This window comes from Lepisosteus oculatus, chromosome 13 (assembly GCF_040954835.1).
Source record: "Lepisosteus oculatus isolate fLepOcu1 chromosome 13, fLepOcu1.hap2, whole genome shotgun sequence".
NCBI lineage: Eukaryota > Metazoa > Chordata > Actinopteri > Semionotiformes > Lepisosteidae > Lepisosteus > Lepisosteus oculatus.
Window position 1 is genome coordinate 4,127,353 of NC_090708.1, and position 27,203 is coordinate 4,154,555.

General features: G+C 38.4%; 4 protein-coding genes and 1 long non-coding RNA gene across 5 annotated transcripts; 4 read left to right on the plus strand and 1 right to left on the minus strand.

Moving 5' to 3' along the window:
• Nucleotides 1-1,889: 1,889 nt before the first annotated feature.
• On the plus strand, nucleotides 1,890-6,412 carry LOC138242152 (extracellular calcium-sensing receptor-like). The gene is made up of 6 exons (XM_069197356.1): nucleotides 1,890-2,086; nucleotides 2,246-2,540; nucleotides 3,045-3,842; nucleotides 4,272-4,499; nucleotides 4,733-4,856; nucleotides 5,317-6,412. The coding sequence occupies exons 1-6, from the start codon at nucleotides 1,890-1,892 to the stop codon at nucleotides 6,228-6,230; spliced, it is 2,556 nt and encodes an 851-aa protein (XP_069053457.1). The 3' UTR covers nucleotides 6,231-6,412.
• LOC138242153 (uncharacterized) lies at nucleotides 5,548-26,590 on the minus strand. Its single transcript, XR_011191401.1, has 6 exons — nucleotides 26,156-26,590; nucleotides 24,777-24,861; nucleotides 17,872-17,956; nucleotides 13,313-13,380; nucleotides 12,319-12,403; nucleotides 5,548-5,669 (listed from the first exon to the last, which is right to left on the minus strand). It is a non-coding gene; the product is annotated as an uncharacterized lncRNA (long non-coding RNA).
• Nucleotides 8,629-13,006, plus strand: LOC138242151 (extracellular calcium-sensing receptor-like). Its single transcript, XM_069197355.1, has 6 exons — nucleotides 8,629-8,838; nucleotides 8,980-9,274; nucleotides 9,785-10,582; nucleotides 11,009-11,236; nucleotides 11,470-11,593; nucleotides 12,051-13,006. Exons 1-6 carry the CDS (start codon nucleotides 8,642-8,644, stop codon nucleotides 12,962-12,964), a joined length of 2,556 nt encoding a protein of 851 aa, XP_069053456.1. The 5' UTR covers nucleotides 8,629-8,641; the 3' UTR covers nucleotides 12,965-13,006.
• Nucleotides 14,472-18,665, plus strand: LOC138242150 (extracellular calcium-sensing receptor-like). Its single transcript, XM_069197354.1, has 6 exons — nucleotides 14,472-14,681; nucleotides 15,040-15,334; nucleotides 15,707-16,504; nucleotides 16,738-16,965; nucleotides 17,175-17,298; nucleotides 17,604-18,665. The coding sequence occupies exons 1-6, from the start codon at nucleotides 14,485-14,487 to the stop codon at nucleotides 18,515-18,517; spliced, it is 2,556 nt and encodes an 851-aa protein (XP_069053455.1). The 5' UTR covers nucleotides 14,472-14,484; the 3' UTR covers nucleotides 18,518-18,665.
• On the plus strand, nucleotides 21,613-25,598 carry LOC102695413 (extracellular calcium-sensing receptor-like). The gene is made up of 5 exons (XM_069197353.1): nucleotides 21,613-21,888; nucleotides 22,324-23,115; nucleotides 23,342-23,569; nucleotides 23,959-24,082; nucleotides 24,509-25,598. The coding sequence occupies exons 1-5, from the start codon at nucleotides 21,628-21,630 to the stop codon at nucleotides 25,420-25,422; spliced, it is 2,319 nt and encodes a 772-aa protein (XP_069053454.1). The 5' UTR covers nucleotides 21,613-21,627; the 3' UTR covers nucleotides 25,423-25,598.
• Nucleotides 26,591-27,203: the final 613 nt, after the last annotated feature.

Below are 27,203 nucleotides of genomic sequence, written 5' to 3' on the forward strand. Positions count from 1 at the left end.
ACATCATGACAAATCCTACTATTAAGTATTGTAATTAAAAAATATTTTATTTTTACATTCTTCTTTTAATTAAAAAATAATATTTTAAAAATTAAAGTGTGTGTATGCTTTAATGATCTCTTCTAGAACTCTCTAACAACAAGACAAGTTATTAATTAAATTCTTCCAAGTGACCACTTTTGTCTTGTTAATTTGGCACAGAGAGTTCTTTAACAGACGCAGTACAGTATGAATCCCTATATGTTTGGCTGGAAGACACCAATCAAACACAACATACCTCAGGGGAGCAGAGCTTCAGGCTGTGAAAGCACTAATTCTTTGTGTTAACAATAGGTACATGCAATTTTTTTATACTATAGGACTGTGACAAATTTCTATTTAAAATTTTAAGAAAACATTCAGCTGCCTGCCCCAACGCATGCAACATAGTATAACAGAGACAGACGCAAATTGTTTTAACAGGTTATAATAATAGCAGTATACCAACAATACAATAGGCCACTTTCTTCACAGAAATGTATTACAGAAACTGTTCTTGGTATTTACACACCCAGAAACATAATGAACAAAACCACATATAATCTTTTAACAAAATATACACAATAAATCTTCATGCTGGTATTCACTCATGCTAAATGTGGTTGTCATGGTAGCAACAGCTTTCTTCAAATTTCTTATAAAATGGCCACAGGATTCAGGTCAGGTGATTGCACCTTTAATCCATTAATCCATTTTGTTTCTGTTTTTGCCCAGAGGAAGGTGTTCAAGAGCTGACCAGGCTCGGCACACATTATGGTATATTGCATGGGTTCACTGTTGTGTATGTGTTTGAGAACTGTTGTGCACTATTTATTATGGAGTTGATAATGCCAGTAGAAAAAGTTAAAAAGTTTTGAAGAGGAACTGCAGTCCCAATTTCTCAGTTAACAAATCTCAGTAACAAATTAATTGACAGTATTGCATAATTTTACAAATACCAAATTAATCACAAAATCATATGTTTTGGCCTCCATTTGTCTCTCATTTTGCCGCAAACCACCAGTCTTGCCATAGGTGAGAGCGAGGGTTTGTGCGAATGGCGATGTAAAGCACTAGCCACCGTAATGACTATTGTAATGTGATGGACGAGCGAATAAGTACAGGTTATGCAGCAGACATTTCACCGCAGAAATGTCCGACGTGATCTGCATGCAGAGTTATCAAGCAAGTAGTATTTGCTGGCACAATCATCTTGAAATAAAAAAAAACAATTTCTATTGGTTTAAAAGACATGTATTCACAAGCCTGCTTGTTTACAACATCATAGGACCACAACACATCACCGGACGTTTTGTTGCTGCGTTCTAAATCACAAAACATGGTGCTGTGCATACTGGCTTTTTACACGTTACTGTGTACATTTAACTTTTATTGCAATTTGAAATATTTGTCAATGTTGATTTCTTCTCACCCCAAAACACGAAATAACGTTGCAGTTCCCCTTTAAAATATCTGCAGAAGATTTTTTTAGTAGGCTCACACATCTGTCACATTAAATCATCCAATGCAGCAATTCAACCTGAGAAGCTTTCAAAAACTGAGTGCGATCATATAATAGATAACCGTACCACTCCAATTTACATCAATTTCAAATTCAATGCATAACGATATTGAACTGTGCTATTTATAATATGTATTGACAACAGCATCACAACCACAAAAGGAAAAACAAAAGCACATCAAACTCATATTTTGCCATTAATTTAGTTCAAACTTATCCAGGGACAAACTAAATCAGTTATGTCACTACTGGGAATATCCCGTATTCATCAGCATGCTCTACACAGCCTCACTGTCCTGTACTATATAAGCACGTGAGAAATGTTGATTCCATCCTCCTTCATGCTGGGATGTGGCTTGTAGCTGTGCCACTGCTCGCTCACCTAACCCATGCAGGGTCTACTTGTAGACACCAGGGCTCTCCAGGCTCAGCACAGTTCACAAACGATGGAGACTTTGTGGTTGGAGGGATTTTTACGATCCACAACAACATTCTTGCTTTGAAGCACAACTACAATGATATTCCTGGTCCTGTACGATGCAAAAGGTCAGTAAAAGAAACAGCACTTCTGCTACTGTACATGGTTTACAGGTTCATTTTTGTTCTCCATTTGGAAAGTATTTTTTGAAACAGTTAATAGAAGTTTTAGAACTAAAAACACGTTTACTTCTGGTAACATATGCACACATATATATTTTTTTACAGTTTAGATTTCAGAGAGCTTCGATTTGCTCGGGCAATGATCTTTGCTATCGAGGAGATAAACAACAGTTCAGAGATCCTCCCTGGAGTCACACTGGGCTACAGGATCTACGATTCTTGTGCAGCTATACCAGTGGCTCTGAAAGCTGCACTTGATTTGATGAACGGGCAGGAGGCAGTTTTTTCCACCAACACCTCTTGCAGCAAATCGGCCTCTGTCCCAGCCATAGTGGGGGAGTCTGGATCTACACCATCAATAGCCATTTCCAGAGTCTTTGGACCCTTCAGAATTCCACTGGTAAGCTTTTCAAATTTTGCTGTTTCTTAGAATATCATTTCATATTTAATGTACGTGTAACCTAATCACAGGAAAAACAATTTTAAAATACTGAAAAATAAATACATCCCTGTATGGACGCAGACTATTTCAATTTGTCCTCAAAAAAGACTGACATACCAGTGAAACACCCCCCACCCAGACACACTTCTCTGCACTCAACACATTAGAGTGCCACTCAGTGTCAGTCATCCTTCAACCTCCTTAAACACTGTAGCCAATGATGCTGAATTTCTACTCCCGGCAATACAGACTTGCATGAATCCACTTCAGGTCACTGTATTAATCTACGAATTGACAGTATTTCTGCACATCTTGTGACAAATTTTGGTCTTGTGTAGTTCATTTTCATAAGCGAATGATTGTGAAATATTTTCACATTTCATATTTTAATATATTGAAGGCTGTTTATTAGTTTCTTGTGTGTTTGTGTCCTAACTACATTTTCTTTCTTTTAAACTGAAGGTTAGCCACTATGCCACATGTGGTTGTCTAAGTAACAAACACGAGTTCCCAACGTTTTTCAGAACGATCCCCAGCGATAATATTCAGGCAACAGCCCTGGCACAGCTTGTCAAACACTTCGGATGGACTTGGATTGGCGCAGTAAGAAGTGATAACGATTACGGAAACTTCGGGATGTCAGCGTTCTTACAGGCAGCCCAAGCAGAAGGCATTTGTATCGAATATTCGGAGGCCTTTTACAGAACAAATCCCAGGGAGAAAATTCTGAAAGTTGTGGATGTCATAAAGAAATCCACTGCAAAGGTTATTGTAGCATTCCTTGCAACTGGTGACATGGTTGTTCTGCTTCGAGAATTATCCACTCAGGATATTCCTGTCTTTCAATGGATAGGTAGTGAATCCTGGATCATAGATCCAGGGTTTCTCCAGTACAGCCTGTTGAGTGGATCGATAGGATTTGGCATCCCAAAATCTGTTATTCCAGGGTTGAAAGAGTTCCTGGTGAAGATCAGTCCAGCTGAGATCACCAGCAGCCCCCTGCTGACAGAGTTTTGGGAGAGTGCTTTCAGCTGTAGCTTCTCAGCTAACAACACCTCTTCAAACAAGAAAGTGTGCACAGGGTCAGAGAATTTACGAGAACTGCGAAACCCCTACACAGATACGTCTCAGCTGAGGGTGACTAATAAAGTGTATAGAGCTGTCTATTCTGTGGCCCAATCTATTCACAACCTTGTGTGCACAAAATCCAAAGGCTCTTTTTCCCACTGTGAAAAGGACAGACAAATTGAGCCATGGCAAGTAAGAATCATTTTCAAACTTTTTTCTTCTTGATATAGCACAGTGAAGGATGTAGCAGGTAAGATACTGATTCATAAATGTTTCTTAACATAGACAAAAACCTTGTGAACAAATATGTTTAAAATTATTTTCTCTTAATAACTTTTAGCCATTGTTCAGATGTCTAGTGTAGATACAGTAGTAATGATCCTGTGCAAAGTCTGATTACAGTAAGTGATTAATAAAAACACCCCCATTTAACACACCACTTGACTTCATTACTGCAGGTACTGCAGCAGCTTAAAACCGTGAATTTCACAATGAGGAATGGGGACATGTTTATGAATATGTGCCAAACCATGCGAACCAAAATTTTTCAGCCTTGAAAACAACCTTTAATTCAAGCCATCATTTAGTCACGTAACCACATAGTTGATTTCATTACTGCAGGTACTGCAGCAGCTTAAAACTGTGAATTTTACAACCAACAATGGGGACAGAGTTTACTTTGATGCAAATGGAGACCCAGCAGCCACCTATGAGTTGGTAAACTGGCAGGTGAATGAAGAAGGAAAAGCTCAGTTTGTGACAGTCGGCCACTATGATGCATCAGCACCTGAGGGACAGACCTTTACAATGAACGACAGAACTATCATCTGGGCAGGAGGGAAAAGCAAGGTGAGTACCCCAACACAGCATTGATCCAAAATAAAACAGTCTTTAATTGCACAGAATGGAACATTTATACTTGTTATATTTACTTGTTGCCACCTGTGCCTTCATCAGAATTAGCTCTACCTCTAAAGATCTACTGAAGCGTATGCTGAATTCTACTCTTAGGATTTAAAAAGCATTTAACCACAGAAAGCCTGCGATAGTCAACAGTAAAACTGAACTGCCCCATTTTCCAGATCCCTAAATCAGTGTGCAGTGAGAGCTGTGCTCCAGGCACTCGGAAGGCTGTTCAGAAGGGAAGGCCGTTCTGCTGCTTTGACTGTGTACCGTGTGCTGAAGGAGAGATCAGCAACACTACAGGTTTGTAAGAGAGTAGGGACATTTTGTTAAGCCTGATATGGGGAATACAGGCAGACTTTAACCATCACAGGGGAATGCTTTGCAGAATGACAACTGTATAAAGCCTGCCAACATCCCACATGTTTTAGCAGGAAAATTCCAAAATTATTGTTTACAGTCATTTATTTGATATTCATGTTTCTGTTGGTGACTGAAACATCCTCGAGTTGTTCATAAGTATAAGTTTTAAACTAGGCCTGTAAGTCTACGCAACTGAGAATATTTCTATTGTTTTATTTACTTCTAAAAGACACAACATAATTCATGGTCAATACTGTACATCTCTTGTGCAAATAAAAAATGGACTATTACAGCAGATGAATACCCAACTGATCAATATCTTCTGAATATTACAAAAAACAGATAATTTTAATACAAATAAATTAGACTTATTGTTAATTAACCTTCTCGTTTTTTGTAGATTCCACGGATTGCATTACATGTCCTCAAGAGTACTGGCCAAACACACAGAGAGACGAATGCATCTCAAAGCCGATAGAATTCTTGTCATTTGGAGATGTTCTAGGAATCATTTTAGTGGGATTTTCAGTAACTGGGGTTGGTGTAACTTCTGCTGTTGGTGTGGTTTTCTTTGTATTCAGAAGTACTCCCATTGTCAAAGCCAATAACTCTGAACTGAGTTTCCTTCTGCTCTTTTCATTGACACTGTGTTTCCTCTGTTCATTCACTTTCATTGGCCAGCCCTCTGACTGGTCCTGTATGTTGCGCCACACAGCATTTGGGATCACATTTGTCCTGTGCATCTCTTGTGTTCTGGGGAAAACAATAGTTGTGTTAATGGCCTTTAGGGCTACACTGCCAGGCAATAACATAATGAAATGGTTTGGGCCCACACAGCAAAGGTTAAGTGTTCTTGTTTTCACATTTGTACAGGTCTTGATTTGTGTTCTTTGGGTGACAATATCACCTCCTTTTCCAAATAAGAACATGAAATATTACGCAGAGAGAATTATTCTGGAGTGTGACCTGGGATCTGCAGGTGCATTCTGGGCTGTGTTAGGGTATATAGGATTCCTCTCTGCCATGTGCTTTGTGCTCGCTTTCCTGGCTCGGAAGCTGCCTGATAACTTCAATGAAGCCAAATTCATTACATTCAGCATGCTCATATTCTGTGCTGTCTGGATCACCTTTATCCCAGCTTATATCAGCTCTCCTGGGAAGTTCACTGTAGCTGTGGAAATATTTGCTATTTTAGCTTCTAGTTTTGGTTTGATCTTTTGCATTTTCATTCCTAAATGCTATATTATATTACTGCAGCCTGAAAAGAATACAAGGAAACACATCATGGGTAAAGTGACATGCAAATCTCTTTAAAATCATCATAAGCCTCAATTAAATAACTATCACTCCTTTCAAATTCACATTTTTGTTCTTCAAATTTGAAACTACATTGTTCACTGGCTGTATCTTACATTGGTATCAAAGAACCAAATCTAATGACTCTAAATTAATACCACTGAAAATGTGTTAAGTGATTCAGAATAAAACTAGGTGATGAAGTGACCGACTCCATTCCTGCTTTTTAACATGTTCAGCACACTGTTTAGCAACAGCTCTTGGTTATCATTAACCTTTCATTACTGGAGTTTAAATTCCAAAATGCTGGACATGGAACAACTGATACAAAATGAGTAGCCTACATTTAAATATAATGGATCTCACCTTCCTTTTGGACACCACCAAGCACAACAAATCGCAGCAGTGTCTGCTCTTTTGAGATTCTGAAAAAACTAGACAGCAAACACAAAAGAAGCAAAACTGATATTTCATTGTTTGTATTATTTGTAGTGTCTATAGAGGATACAGTCAATCAAGTAATGATTTAAAGGGGAACTGCAAAGCTATTTGTATATTTTGAGGTTAGAAAGAATCGGCATTGATAACTAAAATTCAATCCGCAAAGCAATTAAAATGTACAGAGCAACGTAAAACCTCCAATTTACACCACAAAATAGACGAGCTTTCCAGGTATGCGCAGTACCTTATTTTGCAATTCAGAACGAAGGAAAACTTCTGCAGATTTGAAGCTGCACTATTACATTGTAGACAAGGCAGATAGTGAATATGTCTCTTATCATCCAGTATAAATTGTTGTTCTCGATTTCAAAATGGTTTTGCTGACAAATTCAACTTAGTTATTAACTGGGCATGCAGACCATGTAAAACATTTCTGTGGCAAAATGTCTGCTATACAACCTTAGTCATTACCTGAACATTACATTAGTCATTACAGTGACTAGTGAACAGGAAAAGGCTGCTTCACGTGACAATTTTGAATGAACTCTCGCTCCCACCTGTGGCAAGACCAGCCGTTTTTGGCAAAATGAGAGACACATGGAGACCATACAGTACTTTTACAAAATTTGGAATTGGTAAAAACATGCGATGTTGTCAATTAATTTAATCTGATAAGATTTAACAACCAGTCTGAGGAATTGAGACTGCAGTTCCCCCTTAAACTTTTTTAACCTTCTCTACTTCTGTTATTAACACTACGGTAAAAAGAAATGACAACTTTTTATATAATTTAATAGCCATGTGAAAGTCATGGGGATTTGTCATATACAACCTCAGATAAATGTGTTTTTCACTCTTTCTTATATCTTACTCTGTCTACTGGGACTAATACGGTATTTGAACTTACAATTACATTCAGCAACAGATCTACAGGTGCACGGTCATTAGACTAGGATTCAATTTAGCCTTACTTGGTTGTTTAGATCATAATTGTACATTACTTAATTTTGAAAATATATAGATACTTGTGAATACTATTCCTAAATTTTGTCCGGTATCATAATCCGATCATTGTATCACACACTTTAGACCTGATTAATTATTCTTCCCGAAATAATAATTAAAATAATTTCATTGTTTTAAGCATTGTTTAAGGAAATTTAATTTATTGTGAAAATGTTTACCACATCTTATTAGAATTGTTATTAGTGTTATTAATAAAGTTAATATTATTCTTTTATTATTTGAGAATGAACACACACAGCCCTCATATACTTTTTATATCACGTTAGAGAGGCATATTTCTGAGCGGGGCTGCGAAATTGTAATGCACAGCACTCTTGGATCAATGTCACGAGGACAGGGGATACTGTACTGTGCAAGTGCCATCTTCAGGCTTCGATTTCTCTCGATTTTGAAAGTGAGCTCCATTCAGCAACACGGCCAACATACAGTAAATTGGAAATATAGTAAAAGTATAGTAAGTGAATGGAGTGGCTAACAGCTACTAGCCAGCAGACATGTCACTCTACAACTCACAACTGGCAGCCCACTGGAGCTCAGCAGGTGTGAGCCTGGTCAGTACCTGGATGGGAGACTCCTGGGAAGAACTAAGGCTGCTGCTGGAAGAGGTGTTAGTGGGGCCAGCAGGGGGTGCTCTTATTATTATTAATGCAAATAAAGTATATAACATTTTATGTTGCAGTACTCACCAAACATGTAATACTCATATATCTGCCTATTTAGCTACTTAAAAATTATCCAGAGGTAATGGAAAGGTAAGTCGATACCAGTTAAACGCAACAAATAAATATGTTTTTGCATTCAGTGGGTATTTTCCCTGTAGGCAAAAAGCAATTCAGTGTGTCACTGCTGGGAATATTCCATATTCATCAGCATGCTCTACACACAATACTCCCCTTGAGCCTCACTGTCCTGTACTATATAAGCACGTGAGGAATGTTGATTCCATCCTCCTTCATGCTGGGATGTGGCTTGTAGCTGTGCCACTGCTCGCTCACCTAACCCATGCAGGGTCTACTTGTAGACACCAGGGCTCTCCAGGCTCAGCACAGTTCACAAACGATGGAGACTTTGTGGTTGGAGGGATCTTTACAATCCACGACAACATTTTTGCCTTGAAGCACAACTACAATGATATTCCTGGTCCTGTACGATGCAAAAGGTCAGTAAAAGAAACAGCACTTTAACTACATGGTTTACAGGTTCATTTTTGCAAAGTATTTTTTGTAACAGTTAAAAGTTTTAGAACTAAAAACATGTTTACTTCTGGTAACATATGCACACATATATATTTTGTTTACAGTTTAGATTTCAGAGGGCTTCGATTTGCTCGGGCAATGATCTTTGCTATCGAGGAGATAAACAACAGTTCAGAGATCCTTCCCGGAGTCACACTGGGCTACAGGATCTACGATTCTTGTGCAGCTATACCAGTGGCTCTGAAAGCTGCACTTGATTTGATGAACGGGCAGGAGGCAGTTTTTTCCACCAACACCTCTTGCAGCAAATCGGCCTCTGTCCCAGCCATAGTGGGGGAGTCTGGATCTACACCATCAATAGCCATTTCCAGAGTCTTTGGACCCTTCAGAATTCCACTGGTAAGCTTTTCAAATTTTGCTGTTTCTTAGAATATCATTTCATATTTAATGTACGTGTAACCTAATCACAGAAAAACAATTTTAAAATACTGAAAAATAAACACTTCCCTGTATGGACGCAGACTATTTCAATTTGTCCTCAAAAAAGACTGACATACCAGTGAAACACCCCTACCCAGACACACTTCTCTGCTCTCAACACATTAGAGTGCCACTCAGTGTCAGTCATCCTTCAATCTCCTTAAACACTGTAGCCAATGATGCTGAATTTCTACTCCCGGCAATACAGACTTGCATGAATCCACTTCAGGTCACTGTATTAATCTACGAATTGACAGTATTTCTGCACATCTTGTGACAAATTTTCACATTATGTAGTTGTCTAGTTCATTCTCATAAGCGAATGATTGTGAAATATTTTCACATTTCATATTTTAATATATTGAAGACTGTTTATTAGTTTCTTGTGTGTTTGTGTACTAACTACATTTTCTTTCTTTTAAACTGAAGGTTAGCCACTATGCCACATGTGGTTGTCTAAGTAACAAACACGAGTTCCCAACGTTTTTCAGAACGATCCCCAGCGATAATATTCAGGCAACAGCCCTGGCACAGCTTGTCAAACACTTCGGATGGACTTGGATTGGCGCAGTAAGAAGTGATAACGATTATGGAAACTTCGGGATGGCAGCATTCTTACAGGCAGCCCAAGCAGAAGGCATTTGTATCGAATATTCGGAGGCCTTTTACAGAACAAATCCCAGGGAGAAAATTCTGAAAGTTGTGGATGTCATAAAGAAATCCACTGCAAAGGTTATTGTAGCATTCCTTGCAACTGGTGACATGGTTGTTCTGCTTCGAGAATTATCCACTCAGGATATTCCTGTCTTTCAATGGATAGGTAGTGAATCCTGGATCATAGATCCAGGGTTTCTCCAGTACAGCCTGTTGAGTGGATCGATAGGATTTGGCATCCCAAAATCTGTTATTCCAGGGTTGAAAGAGTTCCTGGTGAAGATCAGTCCAGCTGAGATCGCCAGCAGCCCCCTGCTGACAGAGTTTTGGGAGAGTGCTTTCAGCTGTAGCTTCTCAGCTAACAACACCTCTTCAAGCAAGAAAGTGTGCACAGGGTCAGAGAATTTACGAGAACTGCAAAACCCCTACACAGATACGTCTCAGCTGAGGGTGACTAATAAAGTGTATAGAGCTGTCTATTCTGTGGCCCAATCTATTCACAACCTTGTGTGCACAAAATCCAAAGGCTCTTTTTCCCACTGTGAAAAGGACAGACAAATTGAGCCATGGCAAGTAAGAATCATTTTCAAACTTTTTTCTTCTTGATATAGGACAGTGTAGGATGTAGCAGGTAAGATACTGATTCATAAATGTTTCTTGACATAGACAAAAACCTTGTGAACAAATATGTTAAAAATTATTTTCTCTTAACTTCTAGCCATTGTTCAGATGTCTAGTGTAGATACAGTAGTAATGATCCTGTGCAAAGTCTGATTACAGTAAGTGATTAATAAAAACACCCCCATTTAACACACCACTTGACTTCATTACTGCAGGTACTGCAGCAGCTTAAAACCGTGAATTTCACAATGAGGAATGGGGACATGTTTATGAATATGTGCCAAACCATGCGAACCAAAATTTTTCAGCCTTGAAAACAACCTTTAATTCAAGCCATCATTTAGTCACGTAACCACATAGTTGATTTCATTACTGCAGGTACTGCAGCAGCTTAAAACTGTGAATTTCACAACCAACAATGGGGACAGAGTTTACTTTGATGCAAATGGAGACCCAGCAGCCACCTATGAGCTGGTAAACTGGCAGGTGAATGAAGAAGGAAAGGCCCAGTTTGTGACGGTCGGCCACTATGATGCATCAGCACCTGAGGGACAGACCTTTACAATGAACGACAGAACTATCATCTGGGCAGGAGGGAAAAGCAAGGTGAGTACCCCAACACAGCATTGATCCAAAATAAAACAGTCTTTAATTGCACAGAATGGAACATTTATACTTGTTATATTTACTTGTTGCCACCTGTGCCTTCATCAGAATTAGCTCTACCTCTAAAGATCTACTGAAGCGTATGCTGAATTGTACTCTTAGGATTTAAAAAGCATTTAACCACAGAAAGCCTGCGATAGTCAACAGTAAAACTGAACTGCCCCATTTTCCAGATCCCTAAATCAGTGTGCAGTGAGAGCTGTGCTCCAGGCACTCGGAAGGCTGTTCAGAAGGGAAGGCCGTTCTGCTGCTTTGACTGTGTACCGTGTGCTGAAGGAGAGATCAGCAACACTACAGGTTTGTAAGAGAGTAGGGACATTTTGTTAAGCCTGATATGGGGAATACAGGCAGACTTTAACCATCACAGGGGAATGCTTTGCAGAATGACAACTGTATAAAGCCTGCCAACATCCCACATGTTTTAGCAGGAAAATTCCAAAATTATTGTTTACAGTCATTTATTTGATATTCATGTTTCTGTTGGTGACTGAAACATCCCCGAGTTGTTCATAAGTATAAGTTTTAAACTAGGCCTGTCAGTCTACGCAACTGAGAATATTTCTATTGTTTTATTTACTTCTAAAAGACACAACATAATTCATGGTCAATACTGTACATCTCTTGTGCAAATAAAAAATGGACTATTACAGCAGATGAATACCCAACTGATCAATATCTTCTGAATATTACAAAAAACAGATATTAATACAAATAAATTAGACTTATTGTTAATTAACCTTCTCGCTTTTTGTAGATTCCACGGATTGCATTACATGTCCTCAAGAGTACTGGCCAAACACACAGAGAGACGAATGCATCTCAAAGCCGATAGAGTTCTTGTCATTTGGAGATGTTCTAGGAATCATTTTAGTGGGATTTTCAGTAACTGGGGTTGGTGTAACTTCTGCTGTTGGTGTGGTTTTCTTTGTATTCAGAAGTACTCCCATTGTCAAAGCCAATAACTCTGAACTGAGTTTCCTTCTGCTCTTTTCATTGACACTGTGTTTCCTCTGTTCATTCACTTTCATTGGCCAGCCCTCTGACTGGTCCTGTATGTTGCGCCACACAGCTTTTGGGATCACATTTGTCCTGTGCATCTCTTGTGTTCTGGGGAAAACAATAGTGGTGTTAATGGCCTTTAGGGCTACACTGCCAGGCAATAACATAATGAAATGGTTTGGGCCCACACAGCAAAGGTTAAGTGTTCTTGTTTTCACATTTGTACAGGTCTTGATTTGTGTTCTTTGGGTGACAATATCACCTCCTTTTCCAAATAAGAACATGAAATATTATGCAGAGAGAATTATTCTGGAGTGTGACCTGGGATCTGCAGGTGCATTCTGGGCTGTGTTAGGGTATATAGGATTCCTCTCTGCCATGTGCTTTTTGCTCGCTTTCCTGGCTCGGAAGCTGCCTGATAACTTCAATGAAGCCAAATTCATTACATTCAGCATGCTCATATTCTGTGCTGTCTGGATCACCTTTATCCCAGCTTATATCAGCTCTCCTGGGAAGTTCACTGTAGCTGTAGAAATATTTGCTATTTTAGCTTCTAGTTTTGGTTTGATCTTTTGCATTTTCATTCCTAAATGCTATATTATATTACTGCAGCCTGAAAAGAATACAAGGAAACACATCATGGGTAAAGTGACATGCAAATCTCTTTAAAATCATCATAAGCCTCAATTAAATAACTATCACTCCTTTCAAATCCACATTTTTGTTCTTCAAATTTGAAACTACATTGTTCACTGGCTGTATCTTACATTGGTATCAAAGAACCAAATCTAATGACTCTAAATTAATACCACTGAAAATGTGTTAAGTGATTCAGAATAAAACTAGGTGATGAAGTGACCGACTCCATTCCTGCTTTTTAACATGTTCAGCACACTGTTTAGCAACAGCTCTTGGTTATCATTAACCTTTCATTACTGGAGTTTAAATTCCAAAATGCTGGACATGGAACAACTGATACAAAATGAGTAGCCTACATTTAAATATAATGGATCTCACCTTCCTTTTGGACACCACCAAGCACAACAAATCGCAGCAGTGTCTGCTCTTTTGAGATTCTGAAAAAACTAGACAGCAAACACAAAAGAAGCAAAACTGATATTTCATTGTTTGTATTATTTGTAGTGTCTATGGAGGATACAGTCATTCAAGTAATGATTTAAAGGGGAACTGCAATGCTATTTGTATATTTTGGGGTTAGAAAGAATAGGAATTGATAACTGAAATTCAATCCACAAAGCAATTAAAATGTACAGAGCAACGTAAAACCTCCAATTTACACCACAAAACAGACGAGCTTTCCAGGTATGCGCAGTACCTTGTTTTGCAATTAAGGAAGAGGGAAAAATTCTGCAGATTTGAAGCGGCACTATTACATTGTAGACAAGCACGATAGTCAATAGGAACAAGTAATAGGTTTATTCTATGCAAAGAAGAGAAGAAAGGAAATGTTTTAGCTGTGGAGCTTTCTTCGGGTGTTAGGCAGCCTAAAACATTGTTTTAGGAAATTCATTTTATTGTGACAATTTTTACCACATCTTATTAGAATTGTCATTAATATTATTAACAAATAGTTAATATTATTCTTTTACTAAATTGAGAATTAGTTCACACAGCCCTTATATACGTTTTATACCAGGTTAGAGAGGCATATTTCTGAGTGGGGCTGTGAAATTGTAATGCACAGCACTCTTGGATCAATGTCATGAGGACAGGTGATACTGTACATGCGGCACGTGCCATCTTCAGGCTTCGATTTCTTTCGATTTTGAAAGTGAGCTCCATTCAGCAACACAGCCAACACACAGAAAATGGGAAATGTAGTAAAAGTATAGTAAGTGAATGGAGTGGCTAATGCAAATAAAGTATATTACATTTTATGTTGCAATACTCACCAAACATTTAATACTGATATATCTGGCTATTTAGCTACTTAAAAACTATCCAGAGGTAATAGGAAAGTAAGTCGATATCAGTTAAACACATCAAATGAATATTTTTTTGCATTCAGTGGGTATTTTCCCTGTAGGCAAAAAGCAATTCAGTGTGTCACTGCTGGGAATATCCCATATTCATCAGCATGCTCTACACACAATACTCCCCTTGAGCCTCACTGTCCTGTACTATATAAGCACGTGAGGAATGTTGATTCCATCCTCCTTCATGCTGGGATGTGGCTTGTAGCTGTGCCACTGCTCGCTCACCTAACCCATGCAGGGTCTACTTGTAGACACCAGGGCTCTCCAGGCTCAGCACAGTTCACAAACGATGGAGACTTTGTGATTGGAGGGATATTTTCAATGCACAGCAACATTTATGTCTTGAAGTACAACTACAATGTTACTCCTGGTCCTGTACGATGCAAAAGGTAGGTATGTTTTTCAGTACTGCATGATCACTGTGCCTGAATAATATTTTGTTGCCCGAGGTGTCAACACCTGCGAGTGTTGGTGTGGGACATACTGTATATCTGTAGCAAAGAGAGGGCAAAATCTGAGAAACTGCTAACAAACATATGACTGCATACTCTAAATGGAATGTGAATTACTTTTTCAAAAGCATGCAGCACCTTCTTTAAATGTATGGGTTTAAACTATTTGTTTACGGTAGATTTTAAAACACTAAAATAAATGAGAGCTAATGGGATGTACCTACAAGACATCAAGAGAATACATGCGAGCGTATTAAAATACAATCACCAAGAATGTCTTTATTATTGTTAACAGTCTGGATCCAAGAGAGCTTCGATTTGCTCGGGCAATGATCTTTGCCATCGAGGAGATAAACAACAGTTCAGAGATCCTTCCCGGAGTCACACTGGGCTACAGGATCTATGATTCTTGTGCAGCTATACCAGTGGCTCTGAAAGCTGCCCTTGATTTGATGAATGGGCAGGAGGCAGTTTTTTCCACCAACACCTCTTGCACCAAACCAGCCTTTGTCCCAGCCATAGTGGGAGAGTCTGGATCTACACCTACAATAGCCATTTCCAGAGTTATTGGGCCCTTCAGCATTCCAGTGGTAAGCTATCTGTATACTCTTTTAGCTGTATATACATATATTTTCCTACATTAATTTGTATTTTAAAAGAATGAAAAGCACAACTTCACACATTTAGATTCTGCTTTCTTCTGAATACAATACAGGGTCTCCCAGAATATCCAAATTATTACAACACAAAAGCTCACTGAAATGCCATGCAATGCAGCTCACTCGATTGTTTAAATCTGCCAGCTGCCAGTGTTTGTGACAAATTTGATTTCTTTATTTCACAGTACACAACAGAAAGACAGAAGTATATGTATCTACTAAACTAGAATTTACTATTTGACCTCAGATGCATTAATGCAGTTTTGTGATACTCACACCTTGTGTTTTTTTTTAACAATGCAGATAAGCCATTATGCCACATGTGCTTGTCTGAGCAACAAACACGATTTCCCAACGTTTTTCAGAACGATCCCCAGCGATTATTTCCAGGCAACAGCCCTGGCACAGCTTGTCAAACACTTCGGATGGACTTGGATTGGCGCAGTAAGAAGTGATAACGATTACGGAAACTTCGGGATGGCAGCGTTCTTACAGGCAGCCCAAGCAGAAGGCATTTGCATCGAATATTCGGAGGCCTTTTACAGAACAAATCCCAGGGAGAAAATTCTGAAAGTTGTGGATGTCATAAAGAAATCCACTGCAAAGGTTATTGTAGCATTCCTTGCAACAGGTGACATGCTTGTTCTGCTTCAGGAATTATCCACTCAGGATATTCCTGCCTTGCAGTGGGTAGGCAGTGAAACTTGGCTCACTGATCCAGAGGTCCTGCATTACAACCTGTTGAGTGGGTCGATAGGATTTGGCATCCCAAAATCTGTTATTCCAGGGTTGAAAGAGTTTCTGGTGAAGATCAGTCCAGCTGAGATCGCCAGCAGCCCCCTGCTGACAGAGTTTTGGGAGAGTGCTTTCAGCTGTAGCTTCTCAGCTAACAACACCTCTTCAAGCAAGAAAGTGTGCACAGGGTCAGAGAATTTACGAGAACTGCAAAACCCCTACACAGATGCGTCTCAGTTAAGAATTACTTATAAAGTGTACAAAGCAGTCTATGCTATCGCTCATTCGATTCATAATCAGATATGCAAGAATTCTCCATCTTCTCTTTTGCAGTGTGAGAAAAACATAAAGCTTGAGCCATGGCAGGTAAGATGACTTTTATCTCCGAAATAAATGATGCACTGTGATAATTAAACAAATGAGAAGAAAATGTTTATTAATATGTACCAAACCATGTGAACCAAAGTATAATTTTTTTCAGCCTTGAAAACAACCTTTAATTCAAGCCATCATTTAGTTATCTCCTTGTGCAGATTCTGAATATAACACTGTTTAACAGAACCACTCACATAACCACATAGCTGACTTCCTTACTGCAGGTACTGCAGCAGCTTAAAACTGTGAATTTCACAACCAAGAGTGGGGACAGAGTTTACTTTGATGCAAATGGAGACCCAGCAGCCACCTATGAGCTGGTAAACTGGCAGGTGAATGAAGAAGGAAAGGCCCAGTTTGTGACAGTCGGCCACTATGATGCATCAGCACCTGAGGGACAGACCTTTACAATGAACGACAGAACTATCATCTGGGCAGGAGGGAAAAGCAAGGTGAAGTTATTTTGCCACCTGAAGCAGCCATCTAAAATAAAGCAAACACTATATACAGATTCCTTGCAATATTTCAAATTTAATTCATATGCATTAATTTTTTTTAGAGTTTTAATAAGTGCTTTATCACTAAACCGATAAGGAGTTCAACTTCAACATGATTAAGCTCGACACTTAAATACATGTAATAATTTAGCATTCATTTCCAGAACAATAAATCAGTGTGCAGTGAGAGCTGTCCTCCAGGCACTCGGAAGGCTGTTCAGAAGGGAAGGCCTGTCTGCTGCTTTGACTGTGTACCATGTGCTGAAGGAGAGATCAGCAACACTACAGGTTTGTAAAGCAATCTTTGTTTTAAACAAAAGTACCTGAAAGTGGAGGAATGTTGTGCAAGCAATTGAAAAAGCCATGTATAAGGTAAAGAAAGCATTGAGATGTATTAAACAAGAAGATAATCGTTTCACAAGAATCTTTCAGGAAGCCAACATAAACAGATGAGGAAAATGTAGCAAGTCTGCATCTTGTAAAAGTGTCACAAAAGCTAAAGACTTACAGCAAAAATAAATGAACACTGTCATTAATAATGCATATGGAATACATACTGCATGTCAATTAATGATATAAATGTTTTCTTGTAGATTCCACGGATTGCATGACTTGTCTACTACAGTACTGGCCAAATGCTCAAAAGGACAAGTGCATCCCAAAGCCGATAGAATTCCTGTCTTTTGGAGATGTTCTAGGAATCATTTTAGTGGTATTTTCTATAACTGGAGCTTTCGTAACTTCTGCTGTTGGTGTGGTTTTCTTTATATTCAGAAGTACTCCCATTGTCAAAGCCAATAACTCTGAACTGAGTTTCCTTCTGCTCTTTTCATTGACACTGTGTTTCCTCTGTTCACTTACTTTCATCGGCCAGCCCTCTGACTGGTCCTGTATGTTGCGCCACACAGCATTTGGGATCACATTTGTCCTGTGCATCTCTTGTGTCCTGGGGAAAACAATAGTGGTGTTAATGGCCTTTAGGGCTACACTGCCAGGCAGTAACATTATGAAATGGTTTGGCCCCACACAGCAGCGGTTAAGTGTTCTTGCTTTCACACTAGTACAGGCTTTAATATGCATCGTATGGCTGATACTTTCTCCTCCTTTTCTAAATCGAAATATGAAATATTATAAAGACAGAATAATTCTGGAGTGTGACCTAGGATCTGCAGGTGCATTCTGGGCTGTGTTAGGGTATATAGGATTCCTCTCTGCCATGTGCTTTCTGCTCGCTTTCCTGGCTCGGAAGCTGCCTGATAACTTCAATGAAGCCAAATTCATTACATTCAGCATGCTCATATTCTGTGCTGTCTGGATCACCTTTATCCCAGCATATGTTAGTTCCCCTGGGAAGTTTACAGTAGCTGTGGAAATATTTGCTATTTTAGCTTCTAGTTTTGGATTGATCTTCTGCATTTTTGTTCCTAAATGTTATATTATAATATTGAAACCTGAAAGGAATACAAAAAAACACATGATAGGTAAGATGCCCTCAAAATCTCTTTAAAATATCAAGACAACCAAGTTAATAAATGTTTTACTCTTTTAAAAATGCACAGATTTGCTCTATATTGAAGGAAAAAACAGTTTCAAGACTAAAACCATGTTAACAGCGTTTTTTTCTTTTACAAATAACAATAAAATGAAATGAATATCAAACATGTTTCAGATTTCAGAATAAAGCCTCCTAATAAGAAACTTGGTTTCATTTTCTTCATATGTACACTTAATATAACACTTGGTGGTGACAGACTCTGCACTGATGGATAACTCTTAATATTATTGCATCATTTTCAGTTCTTTGCCAAATAAAAACGAGCAGGCTTGCTGTAAAGATAATGCACCGAATCTTCCCATGAGGAAAACTGTGTAAAATCTGCACATTTCATTGTATAATTAATAAGGCAGGTGGTTTTCCCACAAGGAACATAAAGCCCTTTGTGTGTCAAAGTACAAAGCCGAAAACAGCACAGAAAAAAATATAGCTCAATTGGACATATTGGCTTTCAGCAAACTCCAGCACCTGAAACAGATGCTTTGTGCTGACACTTTTCTTTACAGAAAAATAAATACAACCCAGCCTGCTTAAAAAAATACGTTTGCTCCATTTCACCAAAAACTGTAAAGTAGTTGTTGAAGAGTTCACTGCATAATATTTACATGTATATTGGCAATTTGTTAATATGGTACATTTTCCATACTGCCTAGAAAAGCAGAAGACGCAAATGACCTTATGCCAAATTAGATATACTGTATAAGAAATATGATGAGTCATATTATTTTGAATGACTAAAATAATGTGCGCTATATGTTACATTAATTACATGAAAAATTATGTTAGTCTGAGAATGTCAAAACAACACTCTCCAATATGACGTGATTTATTCATTACAATTTTCCATGTGATGACTTTTCAGTTTGTTCATTTGGCACAGACACTACAGAACGAATCCCTATATGTTTACTTGGAAGCCATTCAAAGACAATGAGCCCTGAGGGAGTATGGCAAACAGTTATTTAAGTAACTGTACTATTTCATTCTGTCAGTCCAGAGGACCTTCAAAATCCTTTCTTACAGGCACTGTAAACACTTATCAAAATTGAAACATCTCATCTGTTAATTGAGTTGAATACTCTTAATGATGCCAGGAAGATTTCAGTTTTCTCAACCCTGATGCTGCTCAGCTTCCCACAGGCAGGATAATGAGTAATACACAGCATTATAAACCTCTAAATCACATTCTAGAATTAAATTTTACCTTAAACACAGTCTTATACCAAAAAAGCTTAAAATACGTTTTTTACCAAAGCCGCTTTACAAAAAATGCTTCTGACGGACAAAACCAATTACACTATCTTATTTTAGTCTCCTCATTTGTTTTAACTGCAGAACAAATATATTACACAGCACACAAATCTGGCTGTGTTTCAATGATGAATGCTACTATGCTACTTAAATGTATTTTAACTTATTTGTGCACCTTTATAGCTTGATTGATGAGCTTCAGCACAAGCGTTCAATCAATCACTTTGCACTCTGCGTTTAGTAATCAAGAAAAATTATCTGTATCTTTTAAAATGAGGGAAGATGTCAAAGCAACATTGGCAAAGTAAACATTTAACCATTATAGTCATTAATTTATCTGACATATATCTAAGTACCTCTGCTCCCTCAAAATGAACATGGCTCATGCACAGTTTCAATTTTATAGAACAGCAAAAGGCCAAGAACCTGTCAGCCTGCCAGTCAATGCCTTGTTCTGGACCAGAAATAAACTCGATATGACATAGAAGCTCTTCATTAAAAGAAGAAAAGGCTTGCCTGTGCACTCCTGACTGCAGAAAATAAACGAGTGCTTTTTGATCTAGATCTCAGGCAGGCCCTTTAGGCGAGAGCTGTCAACCAGTTTGGTGTAGGCCATTCGGCCTCATACAGTATATCATATATCTGACACTTTTATTACTTGATGTGGATTTTTTCCACATTCCGTTAAGTTCATTTGACTGTTGTAATGGAAGCACCGAGCACCTCCGCCATACGCTGACTGCAATCCTAACCACGTTAAAAGTAAACAAAACCTCGTGGCAAAACATTAATTTAATGTATTTTTTAAATTCCAGATATCTGGTCATTAAAAGCTTTTCAGCAGTCCCGTCATTTTAATCACTCGACGCTGCAATTAAACCGCACGAAGAAACGAAGAGCCCACTCGCATCCTCAAAATCAACGTAAATGTCAAGGTTAATGCCACAATGGGCAGAGAGAATCATTCAAGGCCTGTTAAACAATAACAACGTGTTTCACTGAGTTTTATTTCTCCTGGGGCAAACCAGATCGGATATGTCACTGTTGAGAATAACTCCCGCCTCTTCAGCATGGGCTACGCACACATTAACCACCCTTGAGCCTTTCTGTCCTGCAGTATATAAGCATGAGAACATTGTGAAGTCCATCCTCCTTTGTCTTGGGATGTTGCTTCTCACAGGCTTACTAGCTCTTCATCTGACCCATGCAAGACCCACATGTAGACTACAGGGAACCCCAGGCTTACTTCAGTTTTCAAAAGATGGAGACTTTGTGATCGGAGGGATCATTTCGATCCACAATGAAATCAATACAGTGAAACATGCCTTCAAAAACACGCCTTCTCCGCAAAAATGTAAAAGGTTAGTAAAAGTAAAAGTCACTCTTTTTGATGAATCCTCTGTCATTTCTTCTTGGCCTAAATGGGGCTTTGAATTCACAGTTACATGACACAGCAGAAATTCTGAGATACTGTAGATAAAATATGTCATTTAAAGTTGAATTAAGATGTTTCTACAAGCGGTTCAAATAAGATTTAAAGGACAAACTTTGACTAAAACGTTATTATTCAATGTAATGCTATTATTCAAATACTATTCAAATGTTACAACACACTACGGTTGAAATGACATCTTCATGTACTTATTATATTTCTCCAAACAGAATTTAGCTGTTCTGTAATATTGTATTAGCAAATATCTGACAATGCAAACATGACTGAGAGTATATTAAAGGTATATCTTACGTTAAGACGTTATTTAACCCAGTTTCTTTATAGTTTAGATCTCAGAGAGCTTCGATTTGCTCGGGCAATGATCTTTGCCATCGAGGAGATAAACAACAGTTCAGAGATCCTTCCCGGAGTCACACTGGGCTACAGGATCTATGATTCTTGTGCAGCTATACCAGTGGCTCTGAAAGCTGCCCTTGATTTGATGAACGGGCAGGAGGCAGTTTTTTCCACCAACACCTCTTGCACCAAACCAGCCTTTGTCCCAGCCATAGTGGCGGAGTCTGGATCTACACCTACAATAGCCATTTCCAGAGTTGTTGGGCCCTTCAGCATTCCAGTGGTAAGGTTTTAACAAGACAACTCTTTTAACAATACCACGTGATTTACTGTCCTGCTTGAACCTCACAGTAGACCCCTCTGATTTACTGATTTAATTCTGACTTACATAAAAGTACTGCTAGAGTTTAAAAACAATCTGCCATTGTTCACCATTCTAGATAATCTGGTAGATTTGGCCAAGACCTTGATATACAAAGGTATATAGTGGTTCAACTGAAAACAATTCAAGTCATCAGCATTATTTCTACCATTAATTAAATAAAAGATTTATTTTGTTTTATACTCTACCAACTTGACACCGACAGTTCTTTCTCTTAAAGCCATGTATTAAACAGGCATACAGTATTGTGACAAAATGTCTTTCCTTAGAGAACTGTTGTAGATATTGAGGAACTTTTGGGAAACCTACCCTCTAAATACTTTATTTTAATTACAGGTGAGTTATTTTGCTACATGTGCTTGTCTGAGCAACAAACATGAGTTCCCAACGTTTTTCAGAACGATCCCCAGCGATTATTTCCAGGCAACAGCCCTGGCACAGCTTGTCAAACACTTCGGATGGACTTGGATTGGCGCAGTAAGAAGTGATAACGATTACGGAAACTTCGGGATGGCAGCGTTCTTACAAGCAGCCCAAGCAGAAGGCATTTGTATCGAATATTCGGAAGCCTTTTACAGAACAAATCCCAGGGAGAAAATTCTGAAAGTTGTGGATGTCATAAAGAAATCCACTGCAAAGGTTATTGTTGCATTCCTTGCAACAGGTGACATGCTTGTTCTGCTTCAGGAATTATCCACTCAGGATATTCCTGCCTTGCAGTGGGTAGGCAGTGAAACTTGGCTCACTGATCCAGAGGTCCTGCATTACAACCTGTTGAGTGGATCGATAGGATTTGGCATCCCAAAATCCGTTATTCCAGGGTTGAAAGAGTTCCTGGTGAAGATCAGTCCAGCTGAGATCGCCAGCAGCCCCCTGCTGACAGAGTTTTGGGAGAGTGCTTTCAGCTGTAGCTTCTCAGCTAACAACACCTCTTCAAGCAAGAAAGTGTGCACAGGGTCAGAGAATTTACGAGAACTGCAAAACCCCTACACAGATACATCTCAGTTAAGAATTACTTATAAAGTATACAAAGCAGTCTATGCTATTGCTCATTCTATGCACATCCTGGCCTGCAATAATCTCACTGTGTCCAGGTGCGACAAAAATACAAAAATTGAACCAGGGCAGGTAAGAAGACATTTAATTATAATTAATATATGCCACTTTAGTTAGATAATGTAAAATGTCTAAATGATATTTATTAAATGACATGTGAATATAGCACAAACTATAATAATACATTTGTCATTTTGTGTAGTATTTTACATATTGCCTAGATCTAATCTTTAATAATATGGGACTAATGAGTAATAAAACCACCCATTTCACCCAGTTCTTGACTTCATTATGGCAGGTACTGCAGCAGCTTAAAACTGTGAATTTCACAACCAAGAGTGGGGACAGAGTTTACTTTGATGCAAATGGAGACCCAGCAGCCACCTATGAGCTGGTAAACTGGCAGGTGAATGAAGAAGGAAAGGCCCAGTTACTGACAGTCGGCCACTATGATGCATCAGCACCTGAGGGACAGACCTTTACAATGAACGACAGAACTATCATCTGGGCAGGAGGGAAAAGCAAGGTGAAACAGAAGCAGTCTACACATTCTGCTATTTTTCTTATTTGCACAAGAAGTCCTCCCTCAAAAAAAATCAGAATCTTTATTAATTTCTGAAGTAGTTCCATAATTGTGAAACACTTTGAAAAATAGTTATGCATATTACTCCAATACAGTAATTATAATTGAAATACAAATTTATGAAATGCTGTTTTAATACTGAGAAGCTACCAAAACAAACATCTTGCACAAAATGTAAAGTATAAGCAACATAAATCCTGTCTCATCTTGTAAACCTCTATAACAGAATATAGCTTTAAAGGGTGAATTTAATAGCACATTTATGTCTGCTACTTGATTAAAAGCAGCAAAGTAGTTTAATGTGAGTACAGAGGCTATGCTTTCCTTGCCAGATCCCTAAATCAGTGTGCAGTGAGAGCTGCGCTCCAGGCACTCGGAAGGCTGTTCAGAAGGGAAGGCCTGCCTGCTGCTTTGACTGTGTACCGTGTGCTGAAGGAGAGATCAGCAACACTACAGGTCAGTAATCTGACTGTCATTGCATGCACAGTAGCTGTAGCAGTACTGTCACATCAATTTACTGCTGTTTTAAAAGTACATGAAATAAAAGACTGTTGGGATTTTTGCAAGAACCAATACTTACAATGAAGTGGTAAAATCCAATAATAACATTTTTTAAACTCAAGGTGACAGAATGCACTGAGGCTCTAAGTAATTGAATTTTGCTTTTATAACAGAGCAATGTTTCTCTTGAAAAAGACTTATTACTGTTTTGGGTCAGTAGTCCAGTATATAGTCAATGCACTACTACAAAAAAGTACTGCACAATATTAAAGTATTTTAAATAGATTCTCAGTCTGTAAAATATGTTTTAAATATGATATAAATGATATTATCCCAAGAGTAACAAAACTAATTTTAAATTGCTCTTATTTTTCTTTATAGATTCCACGGATTGCATGACTTGTCCACTACAGTACTGGCCAAACGCTCAAAAGGACAAGTGCATCCCGAAGCCGATAGAATTCCTGTCTTTTGGAGATGTTCTAGGAATCATTTTAGTGGTATTTTCTATAACTGGAGCTTTCGTAACTTCTGCTGTTGGTGTGGTTTTCTTTATATTCAGAAGTACTCCCATTGTCAAAGCCAATAACTCTGAACTGAGTTTCCTTCTGCTCTTTTCATTGACACTGTGTTTCCTCTGTTCACTTACTTTCATTGGCCAGCCCTCTGACTGGTCCTGTATGTTGCGCCACACAGCATTTGGGATCACATTTGTCCTGTGCATCTCTTGTGTTCTGGGGAAAACAATAGTGGTGTTAATGGCCTTTAGGGCTACACTGCCAGGCAATAACATTATGAAATGGTTTGGCCCCACACAGCAGCGCTTAAGTGTTCTGGGTTTCACACTAGTACAGGTATTGATATGTATTCTTTGGTTGATAATATCACCTCCTTTTCCAAACATGAACATGAAATATTATGCAGAGAGAATCATTCTGGAGTGTGACCTGGGATCTGCAGGTGCATTCTGGGCTGTGTTAGGGTATATAGGATTCCTCTCTGCCATGTGCTTTGTGCTCGCTTTCCTGGCTCGGAATCTACCTGATAACTTCAATGAAGCCAAATTCATTACGTTCAGCATGCTCATATTCTGTGCTGTCTGGATCACCTTTATCCCAGCTTATATCAGCTCTCCCGGAAAATTTACAGTAGCTGTGGAAATATTTGCTATTTTAGCTTCAAGTTTTGGTTTGATAATCTGTATTTTTGTTCCGAAATGCTATATTATATTACTGCAGCCTGAAAAGAATACAAAAAAACACATGATGGGTAAAGTGCCCTCTAAATCTCTTTGAAAACACACACATTTTATCAAGCTTTTAATTTTTATCAAATTAATGCACAGTACATGCTCAAAAGATCCTTGTTGACCTGTAACCTTTGCATCATTCATTCACTGACAGAAATACGATGAACCCTTGTATTACTGCAAAAGCAACCGACGTCGACTTTTTAACATTACCCAATAAAACTTACGAATCAGAAAGGGAATCTGTTTCACTGTTTTTATTGTGTGCGCCAAAATATTTCTTGGTTAAAACATTTGGCCACAATTCACCTTATCAGAGGAACACATGTACACATGGGACAAAAAAATCTCAATGTAAATTAACATTATATCATGAAATACTTCTATCCTGATTAATGCTAATTAAGCAATTAGCATTAGTAATTACGAACAGCAGTTCGTACTCTTGAATAACGAAGCAGCCTACTTCTGCACATAACAGTGCTAAAGGGCACATTTATTAATTTATGACAAAATTATAACTTCATTCACAGAAATTTCACAAACAACGTTGACTGGATTCGAAAACAATGTAAAGTTTACTTAAAAGCGATTTTGATAAAGAATCTGATTGCAAACTTTGTTTAAAATGTTTTTAAAGCTTTCATCCGATGTGTTTGAAATCCACGAAAACATAAATACTTCTCTTTCTACCGTCAACGTTTTAAAAACTGCATATCACTGCACTGTGTTATTTAAACTTTGGTAAAATATTTAACGTAAAAATAAAAAATACATACCTTTTTTAAAAAAATAAAATCTTAAAAAACTAGATATCCAATCTTTTATGATAGCAGCCATGTTTGCGCTTGCGCAGTTCGTGTTGACTCTATTTAAAAGACAAAGACTCTCCATAAATGCGAATTAATAAATTAAATCCCTTGACATTTCATTAAAAATAAATAAGGTAGCGAGCTCATATTCTAACCTTCAATGTTTTTTTTTCTTTCCTGACCGTTTGCGTTGCATTTATTTCCAGTCACCTTTTTCTAACACCTGTAATAATAATTGCTTACACATGTATAGTGCTTTCTGGACACTGCACTCAAAGCGCTTTACAGGTAATGGGAACTTCCCTCCACCACCACCAGTATGCAGCCCCACCTCAATTTTTTAATGACCGCCGTCAGGACCTTGATTTTACATCTCATCCGAAGGACAGCGCCTATTTTACAGTATAGCGTCCCCATCACTAAACTGAGACATTAGGATCAACACAGACTGCTGGGTGAGCGCCCCCTACTGGCCCCACTAACACCTCTTCCAGCAGCAACCTTTTCCCAGGAGGTCTCCCATCCAGGTACTGGCCAGGCTCACACCTGCTGAGCTTCAGGTTCAGGGGCTGCAGGGTGATATACCTGCTGGTGATCTACCTGACACCTGTTATCAGTTCAAACATTTCTTGTACTAAATTCATTTTAAAAGTGGAACTGCAGGTCCACATTTGTAAACTTGGTCAAGAACGTAAAGTTGGAGAAAAGTTTCAGTTAGATTCTGTAAAAAATTTGGATAGTCTCACAGGGACTTGAGAGCCCCGGCTCTAATAATACATTGTTTGACATGACCTAAGTAATTACTGATATTATAATGGACAGGGGCTCCAGATCGTGGTTCTGGAGGTCCCACGCCTGCAAAGTTTCATTCCAGCAGAGCTTAATTACCCAATTGAAGCCTTAATTGAATGAACAAGGTGCCTGATTGGAATATTTGTATGTTTATTTTCTTTTACTGCTGAAAAGTGTGTGATGTGATTTATAAAATGCAGCAGCTGAAAGATAACCACTAAAT

Excerpts from the sequence above, each read along its gene's own strand:
- LOC138242152 (XM_069197356.1), top strand. The coding sequence starts at position 1,890 with ATGTGGCTTGTAGCTGTGCCACTGCTCGCTCACCTAACCCATGCAGGG. Across the intron at positions 2,087-2,245 it reads GGTCCTGTACGATGCAAAAG|TTTAGATTTCAGAGAGCTTC; the intron begins GTCAGTAAAAGA and ends ATTTTTTTACAG. Across the intron at positions 4,500-4,732 it reads GGGCAGGAGGGAAAAGCAAG|ATCCCTAAATCAGTGTGCAG; the intron begins GTGAGTACCCCA and ends CCCATTTTCCAG.
- LOC138242151 (XM_069197355.1), top strand. The coding sequence starts at position 8,642 with ATGTGGCTTGTAGCTGTGCCACTGCTCGCTCACCTAACCCATGCAGGG. Across the intron at positions 10,583-11,008 it reads GACAAATTGAGCCATGGCAA|GTACTGCAGCAGCTTAAAAC; the intron begins GTAAGAATCATT and ends TCATTACTGCAG. Across the intron at positions 11,594-12,050 it reads AGAGATCAGCAACACTACAG|ATTCCACGGATTGCATTACA; the intron begins GTTTGTAAGAGA and ends CGCTTTTTGTAG.
- LOC138242150 (XM_069197354.1), top strand. The coding sequence starts at position 14,485 with ATGTGGCTTGTAGCTGTGCCACTGCTCGCTCACCTAACCCATGCAGGG. Across the intron at positions 15,335-15,706 it reads GGCCCTTCAGCATTCCAGTG|ATAAGCCATTATGCCACATG; the intron begins GTAAGCTATCTG and ends TTAACAATGCAG. Across the intron at positions 16,966-17,174 it reads GGGCAGGAGGGAAAAGCAAG|AACAATAAATCAGTGTGCAG; the intron begins GTGAAGTTATTT and ends ATTCATTTCCAG.
- LOC102695413 (XM_069197353.1), top strand. The coding sequence starts at position 21,628 with ATGATCTTTGCCATCGAGGAGATAAACAACAGTTCAGAGATCCTTCCC. Across the intron at positions 21,889-22,323 it reads GGCCCTTCAGCATTCCAGTG|GTGAGTTATTTTGCTACATG; the intron begins GTAAGGTTTTAA and ends TTTTAATTACAG. Across the intron at positions 23,116-23,341 it reads CAAAAATTGAACCAGGGCAG|GTACTGCAGCAGCTTAAAAC; the intron begins GTAAGAAGACAT and ends TCATTATGGCAG.